The sequence below is a fragment of the Siphateles boraxobius genome, unplaced genomic scaffold (genome assembly GCF_051911475.1).
Source record: "Siphateles boraxobius isolate OS27281-9 unplaced genomic scaffold, OSU_SipBor_1 65, whole genome shotgun sequence".
In the NCBI taxonomy this organism is placed as follows: domain Eukaryota; kingdom Metazoa; phylum Chordata; class Actinopteri; order Cypriniformes; family Leuciscidae; genus Siphateles; species Siphateles boraxobius.
The window spans coordinates 11,591,252-11,607,946 of record NW_027509192.1 but is presented as its reverse complement, the minus strand read 5'-3'; the positions used below and the strand labels follow the sequence as shown (position 1 = coordinate 11,607,946).

The 16,695-nt window shown below is 36.3% G+C and overlaps 1 protein-coding gene across 5 annotated transcripts in view; it reads right to left on the bottom strand.

The window, feature by feature from the left end:
- Positions 1 to 1,295: 1,295 nt before the first annotated feature.
- The window catches only part of ptprz1a (protein tyrosine phosphatase receptor type Z1a), a 71,133-nt gene continuing 55,733 nt past the window's right edge, over positions 1,296 to 16,695 (bottom strand). For 3 of the 5 annotated variants that reach the window (XM_077210992.1, XM_077210993.1, XM_077210995.1), the window contains 16 exons: positions 15,167 to 15,252; positions 13,635 to 13,720; positions 11,928 to 12,024; positions 11,756 to 11,841; positions 11,307 to 11,441; positions 8,266 to 8,400; positions 7,961 to 8,124; positions 7,741 to 7,876; positions 7,390 to 7,536; positions 7,174 to 7,267; positions 5,964 to 6,037; positions 5,750 to 5,878; positions 5,061 to 5,213; positions 4,521 to 4,663; positions 2,715 to 2,850; positions 1,296 to 2,087 (listed from right to left, as the gene is read on the bottom strand). In XM_077210992.1, coding sequence (XP_077067107.1) covers positions 1,944 to 2,087; positions 2,715 to 2,850; positions 4,521 to 4,663; positions 5,061 to 5,213; positions 5,750 to 5,878; positions 5,964 to 6,037; positions 7,174 to 7,267; positions 7,390 to 7,536; positions 7,741 to 7,876; positions 7,961 to 8,124; positions 8,266 to 8,400; positions 11,307 to 11,441; positions 11,756 to 11,841; positions 11,928 to 12,024; positions 13,635 to 13,720; positions 15,167 to 15,252 — 1,945 coding nt within the window. In that variant the 3' untranslated portion in view covers positions 1,296 to 1,943. Of the gene's footprint in view, positions 2,088 to 2,714; positions 2,851 to 4,520; positions 4,664 to 5,060; positions 5,214 to 5,749; positions 5,879 to 5,963; positions 6,038 to 7,173; positions 7,268 to 7,389; positions 7,537 to 7,740; positions 7,877 to 7,960; positions 8,125 to 8,265; positions 8,401 to 11,306; positions 11,442 to 11,755; positions 11,842 to 11,927; positions 12,025 to 12,184; positions 12,206 to 13,634; positions 13,721 to 15,166; positions 15,253 to 16,695 lie in introns of all 5 variants that reach the window. The other 2 variants (XM_077210991.1, XM_077210994.1) reach the window with 1 other exon arrangement.

Below are 16,695 nucleotides of genomic sequence, written 5' to 3'. Positions count from 1 at the left end.
GCTAAAGTTGACTAAGATCAATTTCCAAAAGATGAGGAAAAATCCAACCTTTAAGGACACCAGTTTTCTTTGTGAATGAATAATGTATCGTAAATAAATAAATGTTCTTCCTTAAAATACAGGTTGCATAAGTCAGGACACCCCTATGTTAAATTCCCATAGAGGCAGGCAGATTTTTATTGTTAAAGGCCAGTTATTTCATGGATCCAGGATAATATGCATCCTGATAAAGTTCCCTTGGTTTTTGGACCTTAGCCTTTTTTAATTCCAAGAGATTTGCATGGTGTTATTTCAGTTAGCCTAATAGCTGGTTTTATTTGCATTGAGAGATGATCTTATGGAAAGTTCCCCATGCCAATCTCTAGGTATGGTGAAGGGAATGTGATGATGTGGGGATATTATAATTCCAAAGGCCAAGGGAACTTTCTCAGGATGCATATTATCCTGGATCCATGAAATAACTGGCCTTTAACAATAAAAATCTGCCTGCCTCTATGGGAATTTAACATACGATACATTATTCATTCACAAAGAAAATTGGTGTCCTTAAAGCCTTAATTTAAAAAATGAGGAAAAATCCAACCTTTAAGATCAATTTCCAAAAGATTATTATTTTTTATTCCATTTTTAGTCAACTTTAGCATGGGTGTGTTCACTTATGCTAGGCAGTGTGTGTGTGTGTGTGTATGTGTATATATATATATATATATATATATATATATATATATATATATATATTAGTGCTGTCAAATCGATTAATCACATCGAACATAAAAGTTGTGTGTATACGGTATTATATACATATATGTACACAAACTGTATGTACACAAAAACACAAATATTTATATGCATATATCAATGGTTGGGAGTCAGATTTTTTTTAAAAGAAATGAATACTTTTAAATTGATCAAAAGTGACAGTGAAGACATCAAATAAATGCTTTTCTTTTTTGGCATTACAGAAATAAATTACATTTGTTCTGTAAAGTTTTTCTTTGTCATTTTAGGGTTTATATTGGATAGAACTTTACAAAAAAAACTTAAAAAAAACATTTTTTACTACAATCATGTTAACACTCATTGTTATGGCTATACTATTGAAACTATTTAAAGTATTTTAATGTTTAAAATTGTCTCTATTAACTTTCATTGTAAATGCCTCACTGTAACCCAGTTTTGTTTAGTTTTTTAAGAAAGTAAATCAACATTATTAAACATGAAATATTCCTTTCAAGGTATTGTCAAAAAACAGGAATTATGAAGTTCTATCCGACATGAACAGTCCAGTCTACTTGTGTGCTTTCTTGTGTCTTTTAATCCTACAAACAGACAAAAGCTCTTGTACAGCTAAACAGTGTCAGTATGTAATGCTTCATCTTACGTCAGTAACAAAACATTGAGGCATCGGAAATATTAAAACACCATTTCAAATGTGACTAAATTAGTAAAACGCAGCCTTGCCTTGTAAAGCACTATTGCCTCAAATATAAAATTCTAGACATAAATAGAAATTTGGTCCATCGACGTGGTTGCTGTAATATTATTTACACATAAGAATATTATTTCCTGCCCTTATCCATGACTGATTTTGCCACTTTCTTTGTATATTTGTATGAAAAACAGTGGCTGAAATTCTACTACAAAAGATACACTAATAAAAAATTCTTATTAAAATAAAAAAAGTTGGTTTCCCTTTAAACAAGCTTTTAAGCAAATAAATACGATGAGACTATGAAAAGACATTAGTACATAAGACATTAGAACAAAGTGGCGCTTTAAGAGAGAAACAATTAATAAAAACACGGAGTGTACAAAGGCACACATTTAATGACAGCGCTGCATCCAGCAGAGCGCTATCAGTTCAGAGATGGACTGGGGGAAAACAAGAGCATTCTTTGATAGAAAAAAACTAGTCTTTTTCCTGTGCCGGCTCATCACTATGGTTACACCAAGGATTCCAGACTCTCGGCCGCACTCGAGACGCCTCCTGGGACCGTGCCGTTGTTGTCAGAGGACTGAAGCGCTCGCTCGTCTTCTTGGGTGCTGATCAAACTTAGGATGGCTTTGTAGAGGAACTGATACTGATCCTATCCGTCCAAAAGAAACGGGGGGAAAAACACATAAGAACATGTTGGTAGTTTGACCACAACATACCACTCAAAATATTCCCTTTTCCCTTGTGGATTTGAGTTAATTCCACCTCAGGGCAGGATTATTAATGACTGACTTTTTCCTTGTCGTAACTGCTGCCAACTCCAGATATGCAGAGAAAAAAAGTCGCTACATTTCCTTTAAAATGTCTAAATGCCAATAGTCTGCAGACACTTGGAAAACACTACATTTACAAAAATAAATATCTTCAAGTATAAAAGAGCTCATACATATTATGAAAGTAGTTAGTTATATAGAACATATAGACCTTTAAAATAATCCAATAAAATAAATTACCTATTTATATTTAATACATTTAATGACTATATATTACATTTTGAATATTACATATACTATCATGTATAATAATTCTAAATTATATTAAATTAGATTTTACATAATCTTAACATATATCAGAATTCATGTCTATATAGCAAAAAATGCATTTTGATGTGTTTGGTAAGCACTGATGTTTTTTTTGTGTTAATAGAAGTTCTATAACCCAATACAATAAATGCGTGTTATATGAGTTCTATTGAAAGTAAGCAGCCAGAAAGCCTCACTATGTCAGTGAAGACTCCAGGCCTCATGAGGTTGATCATCTTGGCCACCATGTAGACGTCCACCGCGCTCTCGGCCTCAAGCTGCTGCAGGAGAGTGAACAGCGCACAGAACGTTCCCGCAGTCACACCACCATTTCTGCAGATACACAGGCAACATACAGCAGAAATCAAGACCTAGACATTATTAAACAAATCGTACAATAATAAAGCATGTTCAGTTCTTAATCCTAGCGAGCCGCCAACCTACACAGCATTTTCAACCTTGAAATATAATTTGAAATTTTTCTAGTTAAATGCATAATATTAAAGCAAAGGTTTTCCGGGGACTCCCAGTGAGCCACAAGGGGGTTCTGTAAAAAATATTCATATAAATTAAAATAATAAAAAGTACCAATAGTAATTGAAATGTAATGGTATTTTAAAAGTAATTAATTCAAATAAAACTGCATTTGACATTTAGTTTTAACAGTTACTGGAAAAATATTTCATGTCTTTCATCTCCCTTTACTTGCACCGTAAAAACATGAATACTTTGCACTGTTGTTGTATTATTCACTTAATATATTCTCTGTAATAACAATATTTATAATGAAAAGTATATCTTTTAAATATAAAATGTATAAGTATTTATACCTTTCAAGATTTTGGGGTCAGTATGATTTTTCTTCTTTTTTGGAAAGAAATGTATACTTTCATTCTGGAAGAATGCATTCAGTTGGTCAAAGGTGACAGTAAAGACAATGTTATAAAATAATTCTATTTCAAACAAATTATGTATTTTTGATAACATACAAATAAATAATCCTGAAAAAAAAAAGTACCCAAGTTTCTACAATATTCAAGCCATGTTACAGTATACTGTACAAAATTTTTGACCAAACAAATGCAGCCTTGGTGAGCATAAGAGAATTATTTCAAATAAACATCTGACGGTATGTTTACATGACATTGATGTACTAAAAAAAGAAAACGTTTTTGGCGTACAGACGACAACGTTGTCAAAATTATCCCAGTTCACACGGATCTGCGAAAACGACTAAAAACACTATTATTCATGCCAGGGCAGTAGGTGGCGATGTCACTGTAAAAAAAACTACACGCACCTATAGACTGAACACGAAATGTTTGGCCCCTAACATAAGATTCACTTTCCACTGAATACAAACTAAATAATCTCCAATAATTATTTACTAAATGTTTCTTATTCTGGGTTCAAGAGCGTAGCGCTGAAACCCTATTTTAATTGTTAAAATTTACTAGGATCAGCATTCTCCCCTAAAAGTTATCGAGCAGACCAAACCGTAAGTCATAGAGACTTGAAACTTTGAGGGCTGGTAGTACTTACAACGTCACCAAGGCTCGCCCCGATCGGCCAGACGGGGGCGCTACAGCGGTGGAAAGTACGAAATGCTCATAATTTGAAAACCATTAGGCGTAGGCTCAAGCGTCTGTATTTCTATGGTAAATTCCATGAAATGGCTAAAAAGGACCCTCTTCCTGCCTGATTTGCGTAGAACTTCATGAAATTGTGTGAGCACATGCCTCACATGATTCTATAGAAGCATGGAAACTTTTATGGACATCTCTTGTACCCTGATTATTGCTGTTCGCAGCTATATTTATTACTATTATTACTGTTTAACAGCTGGTCAAACATCTAGACCATCATAAACCAGCCTATGCTGGTCTAAGCTAAATCTTTTCAGACAGCAGACAGTGAGGCGGCTCACTAGCTTCTGGAACAAACATAACGTGTCTTTTCCAAGACGCAGTGTGCATCTCCTTCAGGGCCAAGATGCAACTCACTCGTCGTGCACGACCATGGGTCCATCTTTGGAACCGGACTCTTTTTGGACGATGTTGATCAGCTCAAAGACGTTACTGATAGGACTGTCTGGGTTGGGCCAGCGTGGCGTCCTGTAATGCTTCACTTCTAGAACAAAATCATCCTGAAAAGAGAGAGAAAACAGATCAATTAAATGTGTGTGTGTGTGTTCATGATCATGTCTATGTGGGATTCAGCTGATACAGATGGTTTAATGCTAAGTGTGTGAAAAGCAGCAGATGTGTTGTTTAACAGACTCTGTTCTCGCTTTCGTCAGCGGCCATTTGCTCCTCCTAATATTTTCCACAATCGTACGGCAGGCACCAGCTGCGATCTTCAAAAAGATGCCTGCGTTTGTGTTTTTGAATGGTTTTGGAGAAATGACACACAGAAATCGCTCATTTACATCTCTCTGAATCGATTAGCGCAGCTTTTGTATGATGGGTAAAATCTCTGATCCTCTTTGGGTTGCTAATGTTAGCTGTTAAATCTGATTGGCTGTGCAGCGGATCTTATGTTACCTGCGTCGCCTCTAAGATGTAATCTTGCACTATCAACATGTCTTCATTTGACAGGCACACGTGGCCCTCCCCTCTTAACGATACAGAGAAGTTCTCGTAGCTGATTGGCTGATCTCTCGTGGGCCAGAATACTATTGGCTCGCTGTCTTCTGTCTGGGAATGGAATAAAGAAAATGACAGAGAGAGGGAGAGAGTGAAAGAGAGATGAATGAAAAGACAATCTGTTTCATTCAGCACTAGAAGATCAATAGGAAATCCAGGTGTGACACTAGGGCTGCACAATTTAGGAGAAAATTGATTTTCTGATAAAAATTTCAATTGCGATTTAAAATGCGATTTAAAAAAAAAAAATCCAGGTTTGCTGTGCTTGTTTGTAGAGTTGATTATATATCAATATGGCTATAAAAATAATTCTAAAAACCTATTATATTTATTATACAAAATAAAAGCAAAAATTACCATATAAAAACAAAATATACAATTATTATTATAACTTTTCTTTAATACTTGATTTTGATCTTTACATTACAACTGTAAAATTACAATACTAATATTTAGAGCTGACGTAATTTCTTCATTATCAAACATTAAAACAGCAAACAGTTTTGTTTTGATTAATCGTACAGCCTATGTGACACTGTAATGCAGTTAGCGATACATACTATAATGATGTTTACAGTAGTACGGACCGTTTTACTCGTATCCGGCAGTGACACAATAACCTGGGCATTGTGATCCCACACCATCCTCCACAAGTCCTTCACTGTGCTGGGTAAAGGATTCTGGGTAATGATGAACTCTTTGCTCTGCCGATAGCCCTGATATGAATGCATGAATGAGTTTTAATATGAGTCTGAATAACCTGCTCTAGAGAACTGACTTTAAAAACACTGAATGTCTCACCATGACATATGAAGCATTGATGTAGTCTGACGTCTCTCCTGCTGATGTGGACAAACACACTCTAGATTTCTCCACTGCAAAACACACAGAACTGTCACTTTGTGGAACTGAATATCCATCTGTCTGTATATCTATCTATCTGTCTGTCTGCCTTTATCTATCTGTCTGTCTGTCTGTCTGTATATCTATCTATCTATCTATCTATCTATCTGTCTGTCTGTCTGCCTTATCTATATGTCTGTCTATCTATCTGTCTGTCTATCTGTCTACCTATCTCTGTCTGTCTGTCTGTCTATCTGTCTGTCTATCTATCTGTCTGTCTATCTGTCTGTCTGTCTGCCTGATGGCTGCCTGTCTGTCTATCTGTCTGTCTGTCTGTCTATCTATCTATCTGTCTATCTATCTCTCTGTCTGTCTGTCTGTCTATCTATCTCTGTCTGTCTGTCTGTCTGTCTATCTATCTCTGTCTGTCTGCCTTTATCTATCTGTCTGTCTGTCTGTCTGTATATCTATCTATCTATCTATCTGTCTGTCTGTCTGCCTTATCTATATGTCTGTCTATCTATCTGTCTGTCTATCTGTCTACCTATCTCTGTCTGTCTGTCTGTCTGTCTATCTGTCTGACTATCTGTCTGTCTGGCTATCTGTCTGTCTGGCTATCTGTCTGTCTGCCTGATGGCTGCCTGTCTGTCTATCTGTCTGTCTATCTATCTATCTATCTATCTGTCTATCTATCTATCTCTCTGTCTGTCTGTCTGTCTGTCTGTCTGTCTGTCTATCTCTGTCTGTCTATCTGTCTGTCTATCTATCTCTGTCTGTCTATCTATCTCTGTCTGTCTATCTATCTGTCTGTCTGCCTGATGGCTGCCTGTCTGTCTATCCATCTATATGTCTGTCTATCTATCTGTCTGTATGTCTGTCTATCTATCTCTCTGTCTGTCTATCTATCTCTCTCTCTGTCTGTCTATCTATCTGTCTGTCTATCTATTTGTCTGTCTGTCTGTCTGTCTGTCTGTCTGTCTGTCTGCCTGATGGCTGTCTGTCTGTCTATCTATCTATCTATCTATCTATCTATCTATCTATCTATTTGTCTGTCTGTCTGTCTTTCTATCTATCTCTCTGTCTGTCTGGCTGTCTGGCTGTCTGGCTGTCTATCTATCATAAAATGATGAATATATCATAAATAAATGCAGTAGTTTTGTAAACCCACCAGGAATGAGAGAGCAGCTCCTGTTCTTCGTTCTGTTGCAGTCATTCAGGGCACTGGTGTAATCGTTCTGTTTGGCATTTGACTGGCACACCAACTGCAATCACAAGGTCATTGTCATGTAGAGGTTATATTATTCCACTACAATTCATCTGTGGTGATACAAATACTTCCAGCTGTGCTCTTCAGTAATCCCTTAAAAACTAAGAGCACACTTACTTTAAACTGCTTTTCCAGGCATGTCTTGCATGAGGACCCTGGGGTCAGGAGGTTGTTTACATACTGATGAATATGGCTTGACGGCACCTCTGTCTCTTGACTCAAAATGGCCTCAACTAGGGCATCATGGGTAAAGATGTACTGCTCCTGTAAGGGTACCAGACCAAATGATCTTGAGAAGGATACTTGATCATCAAAATTTTACTTTGAGTCCAAATAATAAGAAACACAGAAACACTAAGGATCGATTAAACAGTAAATAATGCTAATTTCATTTTGTAATACTGTATATTTATAGAGCACTGTGAAGTTCTGTATACCAGAATGAGACTTTAATTTCTGTTCCCTCACCTCCGTTTGAACTAGATAGTTCCGTTGTGTACGAATGTGTTTGAGGAAGCCCAGAATGTTGACTGTCCCCTGCTCTTTAATCTGTTTTAGCATGCTGTCCAACACTATGTAGGTCCCTGTTCGGCCCACACCAGCACTAAAAACATATACAAACACTCAGAAGAAATGCGAAGTATATAATATGACACTTATTACCTTTAAAGAAAGTCCTGTAGCCCACCTGCAGTGTACAATCGCTGGACCCATGTCATCTGTTTTGGCTCTAGAGGACTTGTGGATGAATGAAATCACAGGCAGGACATACTCAGGAACGCCCATGTCTGGCCACTGTGTGTAGTGATAGTGCATTACCGTTCTCTCGTTACTATGACCTCTCTGAGAACCCTGAAGAAATCAAAACAGCATATATATATATATACACACATATGTATAAAGTCAGCTGATCCTTTTATCAAATAAACAACAACAAAAAAAATCTAATATTGACCCATAACCAGTATGGTGCTGAGATGTTGTGCTGGATACCTTCTTTATGCTGGTATTTCTGATACTGAAGGTTCTCTGGGTGTAGTACGCGAGGACTTTTGTGCTCTTTACAGTAACCAAAAAACAGCCATACTCTTCCTGGTTCTCCAGAGGCCAGTACTGGTCACACTTCCTCTGAGAAATGGAGAAACAATTTTACATCAAAAAAAAATCTGTCATTCATTCTCATCTTCATCCACACCCACATGATTTTTTAGTTTCCGTTAGAAAAAAAGCAGGTACAGTAGCTAAAAGTGATGTCCGGAGGTGATATTTGTGTTTAATCAACCTACAAGTTAGATTAAACCATCAAAATATGAGGAAAATATTTAACTTTTTTGGTCAAACTTTAGTGTAGGGTCTAGGGCTGTAACGATACACCAAACCCACGATTCGATTCGTATCACGATTTTTGACCCACGATTCGATTCGTATCGCGATTCTATCACGGGGGCGGGGCTTGAGGGGGCGGGGCTTGTGGTGAAAAAAAGAGATTTTGAGAGAAGAAAAAAAATACCGGTATTTTTATTAAATAACATTAGGAAAAACCTGTATAATCTAAACACCAAAGAACCATAATAACTATGCAAATTATTATACTATACGGCAGTGTAGGCTGCTGCTTTTGGGCTGTGTTCTGTACTCCAACTAAATTGATTTCGGGATGGTGCCGTAATATGCATCTGCATGTTGGACGTGTTGCCGGTCAATTGAGGATTAATTTAATGCACTTTCTGAGAATTTATATTTCAAGTTTTGGCTGCAAATTTCACGTCCATAATGCTGAAATTGCCAAATTTTAAATAATTTATCCTCAACTAGTTTTGTGGTGTAGGTCTACGTAGGCTATTTTATAATGTTAACTTCAAATAATACTAATAGTAATTTAAAGATGTGGTAGTTCTCATGGGCCTGAGGGGAGGGGAGGGGGGGAGGAGGGGAGGAGGGGGGGGGGATCCCCCCTTTAGGTGATTCTCATGGGGGGGATTTTTTTTGTTTGAGGGGAGAAAGGGGGGGCATTTTTTCCAAACAAAATTATTACATTTATCTTGCCTAAATGTTTGCGCTCATTGCATTTTTACAATGGGGTAATAGCCTATTGTTGTTAAGAATTTACACATCACAAGGAAGCTTGATTTAAATTGTTTAATTAAATTGAAAAAAGTAGCACAAATAAATACAATAGAATAAAGATACAAATAAAGACAATTAAAGAGAAAAGTTTTTGAATAGGTCTAACACTAGTATTTATATACAGATACTGAATAAAGTAATCAAATGGAAAATAACACTGGGTAGTATTTTAGTCCTGAATAAATTAAATACATAGGCTATTAATCCTGATTCCTTTAACTTAAAGCCATCTTTTGTTGTTTTGACAACAAAATTAATGACAGACACATATGGCTGCCGTCACTTTAAGAGCTAGTGCACGGATCCTGTGTTCATTATACTGGCATGCGTTTTATGTTTATTAAAGACAAAACCGACTATAGCCTATTTAGAGTATAGCCTACTCACAAAGACCGAAATTGACAATTTTGCGTGTTAAAGCAATATAATCCGCGAAAAATAGTTACTAGCCAGCTGTTTTTGAGGCGGATTTTCTATGAATGTGCGCATAGAAAATAATCTCAGAGAGCGCGCGAGCACTGATTAGTTTAAAATCGCTTGAATGTTTAAACTGGTAAGACTTAAAAAGACTTCAGTCACGATGCACTGCTGGCCCGATTGTGCAAGTGAATATTCCGTCATGTCCCGACCTTACAGTCTATGGTCCCGACTCCAAAACGCGAGTGTGTATTATCGCCGCAGCGCTTGATGCCTGCCTTGCACAAAACATTATGAGAAGAGATAGAAGACGCGCGGCACCGCTGAACACTCACGCTGTTTGTGAAATTGCGTCTGGAAGATAGTTGTTAAAAGAATGATTTTATTTTATTATCTGTGTGGATTACGATTGCGGGAATTTCCCACATTATAAATGGGAGACCTGCGGGAATGATTAGAATTATGCGCTATACCCGCGCCGAAATTCGAGCCCTGGTTCTGGACAGGAAGGATAACTCTGGGAGTTGGAAGGGGTGTGATCGCGATTCTGCCTTCTCACATCGCGATACAGGATCGTGGACCTGAGTATCGCGATTTCGATTTTATATCGCGTATCGTTACAGCCCTAGTAGGGTCCAATTCTCACTATTAACTAACTATTTACAATGACTTTTGCCTCAATAAACTCCTAATTACTGTTTATTAATAGTTAGTTTTTAAGTTTAGGTATTGGGTAGGATTAAGTGATGTAGAATATGGTCATGCAGAATAGTTATTTTTATAATAACTATAAATACAGATATAGATTATAATAACAGAATAGCCATTAATCTGTGCTTTATAAGTTCTAATAAACAGCCAATACCCTAGTAATATGCATGTTAACCAACTAGTTAATAGTGAGAATTGGACCCTAAACTAAAGTGTTACCATATTTTTTAAATAAAATAAATAAATAAACTTGGTTAAAGTATTTATCTGACACAATATTTGGCAAATTTTTTTTGGCAAGCTACAGGTTTATTTTACTATGCACAGGAAAAACCATACATTGACTACAATATAATCAGTTATTGATATTTAGTTGGTTCTCTCTTGTTTTTTGCATGTGTTCATAATTTGTTGTATGACAGCCTGGCCAAAAATTATGTCTGCACAATTTGACATCTTTCATTGCGTTATCAAAAATAAAACAAATGACTCCAAGCACAACTATGCAATATGCATTAACACATTTCTAATAACATTTAATTAAAGGCTAAAGATGTCCGATTACTACTGTATTTTCAATGCAATGAAAGTGTTGAGCTTGACAACTCCAATTCCCATTCAATGTACCAAAAAACAGGTCCATGTGACATTCCAAATCTTGAAACCTGAAATCTCTGAAACCATACATTAATGTTGACGATGACAGAATTCTCATTTATGGGTGAACTAACTCTTTACATATCAGATATTGCATTTTAGGTAGAGATAAATTAGCTCACCCTTCCTTTCTCCACTAGGTTTGTGATCATTACAATCACTCCCACATTCTGCTCCCACACCATTCGCCAGAAATCCGGTGTGCTGGACTTCAAGGGCCCTTGTGCTGCAATGTAGGCTTTCTGTTTGTTAAAACCCTTGAAGAGAGGAGACAAATAAAGCTAGCATACTTAGCAAGTATTCTTAGTTTAAACTTTGAAAGAACATCTCAGTTGACACAATCTTTCAATAGTGGCTGCAAATATTTTCTCACTCTCGAGGTGACATCATACCTGCCTTTCCAAGATTAAATCAATAGCACATCAGCATTGCTTTTTAAGTGTTTTAATCATATCTGCTAGTTAAACACTTGCACTTTAAGGTAGACATGCCTCGCTGATTAAATAATGATACAATTATCATGATATGCCTGCATTGCAATGCTTCTGAGCTAATGTTGACTACAACTTACATCCACATAGTTGGCATTTATATAGTCTCCTCCACTTCTTCCATCTTTGTCGTTCAGAGGTGCAAGTCGCACTCTGCTGTGGTCATCTAAAGTATGAAATCCACAAATGACCATTTTATATCAGATCTACATACATCTTACATACATCATATATTGTGACAGTGGTTCTCACAGGCTAAAATGTTGACGTATCGGTTCTTGTTCTTATTGTCCGGATGGCTGGAACAGTCTGTAGTTGTTCCAAGGTCCACAGTGCATGTCTGAACTTCCTAAATAAAAACCACAAACAATCCTCTATTCCAACAGTCTGCCATAACCAAACACCAAAGACACGGTCAAAGACTTTACACAAAAGGTGCAGACAAGTGAGCATCAAAAATACATGCTAAAGCTATCAAAAGCAAAAAATTAAAGGGAAATGTAGCTTACCTCAAAATACTCTTTCAATATCTAATGGGGGGGGTGAGAATGCGAAAAGCAATGAAATATAATAACAAACCAGGCACCATTGATAAACAAAACAGATGAAAGCAAAAGCACTGACAGCCTGAGTTGGATTCTGTTCATTCTAATTATGCTAATTATCTACAAGTTACAGTGCTGGATGCTAATTGGTCAATAGAGTGATACAACTTTAAGAAATAAAGCTGCAATTTTGAGATACGAATTCAAAATTACAAGAAATTAAGTCGCAATTGAGAAATAAAGCTGCAATTGTGAGATATAATGTTACAATTTCGAGATATAAAGTTGCAATTACAAGAAGTTACAGGTAGCTTTTTTCTCTAAACCAGAAAGTCTTAACTTCTTATAAATAATTGTTAGACATAACGTTGAAATTATGAGAAATAATTGCAATTGTGAAATAAAGCTGCAATTGTGAGGTATAATGTTTCAATTTTGAGATATAAAGTTGTAATTACAAGAAGTTACAAGTAACTTTTTTCTCTGAGGCAGAAAGAGTCTTAATTTCAAATCTTTTACTTTAATATTTAAAAATGCAGAAAGGTAGAAATATACCGAAATTATTATTATTATTTTTTTTAAATACTTTTCTTATGAAATTAAAGGTCTGAATTAATAAAGAATCAAAGGAAATTAAGGTTTTGGTTTGATCCAAAGAATTATTCACTTTTTGTTCTGCATTTTTGTTAGAGTTACAGTGAGTCAAAATAATAAAGAAATACCACCAAATGTTCGGGAATCTTTTTCACTGCTGCATGAATGAACGTAGCCTCAAATATCAATTTTGATCAATCAAAATGGACAGAATCCAAAGCCGTTCTGTCATGGATTGAACAGAACATGCATTTAAACACTACAGTTTGCATTGTGTATGTTTTAGCCTGCCACAAAACATCTATCACTAGTGGGTGTGTGGAAAATAAACTTTAATTCAGCCTGAGCATAACACAAAAAGTACTACAGTTTTTAAACAGAAACTTATAAAACACATCCATCACTTTTTCATAGGTATCGCTTATGACAAGAACTAATAAGTTCACTGCCTTGTTTGTCTCCAATTAAAGCTTGCTTGATTTTTGAGTGATCTAATCAAGTGTAAATAAATGAATATTATGGTGAGAATGTACTATCTGACACTGATTGATGTTAATTAAGCTGAAACCGGGTCTTTTTGTGCACCTGACTGGAATATAGAGCTGAGCGTGTTACTGACCTAATTATAACTCAAATGCATTATCAACAACCTGGTTCATGCACGAATGGATAGAAACAGCATAATCGTGCCTGAATGAACCAAACAATTCATTTATAAGACATGCCTTAATGACATGTTGATCTGCTACATATCAAGGCTCGTACGAGACAGCTGTCCCTTGAGGAGTGTCAAAAGAGAGGGGGATGATGGGATACAAACCTCAAATTCTTGGGAAAATGAGTTGGTGTTGTGAAGGTCAGTCACATGCTTTACAAATTTCTTTACTGACTGGGGTACATGTTCACCTGGAAGTGCAAAATACAATCGTTGATGACAAAAAATTATCGTTTTCATTTCGTTTTATTTTATTTATAAAGCACTTTTACACAACTGACCATTGAACAAAGTGCTGTACACTATCCAAAATACATAAAGACAACCATAAAAATACAACAATAAATACAGTTAAATAACAGGAAAAAAAAAACCCCGCAGTTTTTATAGCCTACACGAACAACTACTATACCCCATTAAATGCTAATGCGAGGAGGTATTCCTTAAGCCTGTGTTTAAAAACACTTAATGCGGGTGCCGAATTGAGAGAAAGGGGTAGATCATTCCAGAGTTTTGGAGCTATCGCTACAAAAGCTCGATCTCCACGTCTCCGTTTTGTTCTAGGAGTCGTTAAAATCAGCTGGTCAGCTGACCTTAAAGACCGTTTTGGTTTTTCGAGATCACGCGTGGAAAAAATGGTTTCACCTTCGCTATTAATGATCTCAAGTGGCAAAAATAAGACTTAACCACAGAATAAATCTGTTTCTCAAACTTGAGATCACTGTCAAGAAGAAGGGGGCTAAACCACCCAGATTAACAAATAATTTTGGAACTCCAAACCACATAACTTCAGTTTTCTCTTCATTTAGTTGTGAAGAATTTAAAGATAACATGATTTGTTGTCCTGTATACAGTCCCACAACAAATCTATTTGCTTCTTGCTGTTCTTTTTCAGAGGAAGATAGACTTGCATATCGTCTGCATAAAAGTGAAAGGGGATTCCATGCTTGCGAAAGATTGACCTAAGGGGTAACATATACAAAAAAAATAAAATTGGGCCAAGAATGGATCCCTGTGGAACCCCACTGACCAAAGAGGCAGGTTGTGAATAATCTTGCCCAATATCATTAAAAAGCATAAAATATGGTGTACACTGGTCAGAGAAATGGCATTATTGGTTAATAATAATGTGAACAAACCTGTTTATGGCCAGATGAATTTATATGTTGGTTCAGTTTTTGCCTACATTGTGGGAACCAAAAATGTTATGTGGCCCAAAATAAAGATATCTATGATATCATGATTATATTTTTTTCCCCTGCATGTTGGTGACATGACAAAATGTTCAAATACTACAAGCATTTTTTTTTTATATACTTGTTATATTAAAAAAAGATTATGCCAAACAACTTTTAAGGTTTTCTTTTAAAGAATTTATTTTAATGAGGCTTTTTTCATTATTACATCAAATGATTATTGATTTGATTATGATATTATGCACCACCCTGACTTTTCAAACTTTATTTGAAACAAACATTACAAATATTACAATTATTCCAAAATTGTGCATCGTACTTATAGAAGAGGTGTAGTTAAGTCATTAAGTATATGATATGAATTTAAAAAAAAAAAATTAACGTATAAGATATAGTATCAACAGAAAGTCCCTGTTATGATTATGAAAAAGTGTGTGTTACCTGTAGGGTTTAGCATTGGTGAAGAGGAAATCACCCTGGGTGATGTGCTGTCTTCAATGTAGAAATGAGCAGTCTGAAAACATTTCCTGCAACGACATTAAACACGTTTTCTACACCAGGACTTTATGTAACAGAAGTACTTTTGATTGAATAGCATGTAAAGTGGATGTACTACGCAAATTTCCTTCACACAAAGTTAATAAAAACACATGAAAAAAAATACATGGTTCTCACACACAAGCTTTGATTATTTGCGTGTGGTTGTGTCTTATCCACACATATGTGCTTGAGACTGAACTCCAAGCTTAAAAAATAAACACAAAAAACGTATTCAATCTAATCCACAACATTTTTTTAATAGGATCACTCAGAGTACTTCCTTAACCGGAAGCTGTTTATCTTAAACATAACTTCTTGGAAGGGATTAGTGAGCACAACGACGGGCGACACAGATGTAACATTAACGTTTCAAGACGTCCCATTAAGTGCGCATCTGTCTGCTCTCCAAATGAGCACCATGTAGCTACAGATGGACAAGCAGTCGTACATGCCCATGTTCTGCTGAGATTGAACCACCCACGGCTGCACTAACAAGACATGAACATGACTTGGTCGTGTTGAACATAATCACGTGGAGGTTCTTTCTCCGGCCTGGCAGCATGTGTTCCCTGTAGGCCCACAAACAACAGATCAGCATATCGGAGATTTAATCACCAGCTCCAAGATTACCGATTTAATCTCCTCGCAATCTTCACGGTGTAACAACAGAAAGTCAAACATGAGCAATATGTTGAAGGGTCAAGAAGCACGTCGGAATGAGAAATGTACAATCTTGTGCTGCTAAACTGTTTACACATCCGAGACATGTTCTTGATGGGATTGCCAAAGTTGCTTATTTCACAGTTGGGAATATTTGAAGGAAAATAGGATTCCAGACTTCCATCCTGGTGTGGACCATTTTTATCGTTTTGGTGGGAATTCTAGCCGGTTTCACACTCACACACACACACACCACCGCCACATCATGGCTTGTTTATCTTGCTTCCCTTTGAGGTGGTCCCTCACCCGGTGGGTGTGTGATTGGGTCTGTGCCCAAGATTAGACCCCCATCACAGACAGACAACACGCTTCTCATGGGGCCACACTGCTCCCCCTTATCAACGATTGTTATGATTATGGATTAGTAACAATATGATGGAAATCATGAGCAGCTGTCTCAGAGGCAGTGTATTTTTGTTTTCATTGCCTGTCCAAGTCAGCTTTGCATGACCAATGCCAAAACAGAGTTTACAAAAAAGCTTGTTTGAAATAACTGCTTTTATGTCAAAAATATTATTTAATAATTTTAATGGTCAGCAATATATATATATATATATATATATATATATATATATATATATATATATTAGGGATGAACAATATATCGGCCACCATATCTGAATTGGCCGATATATGTTAGTTTTTCTATGTTTTTAGCGTTATCGAGCGGATTATTTCCTTCAGCTGAAACACTTCAGATGAGCACTGTT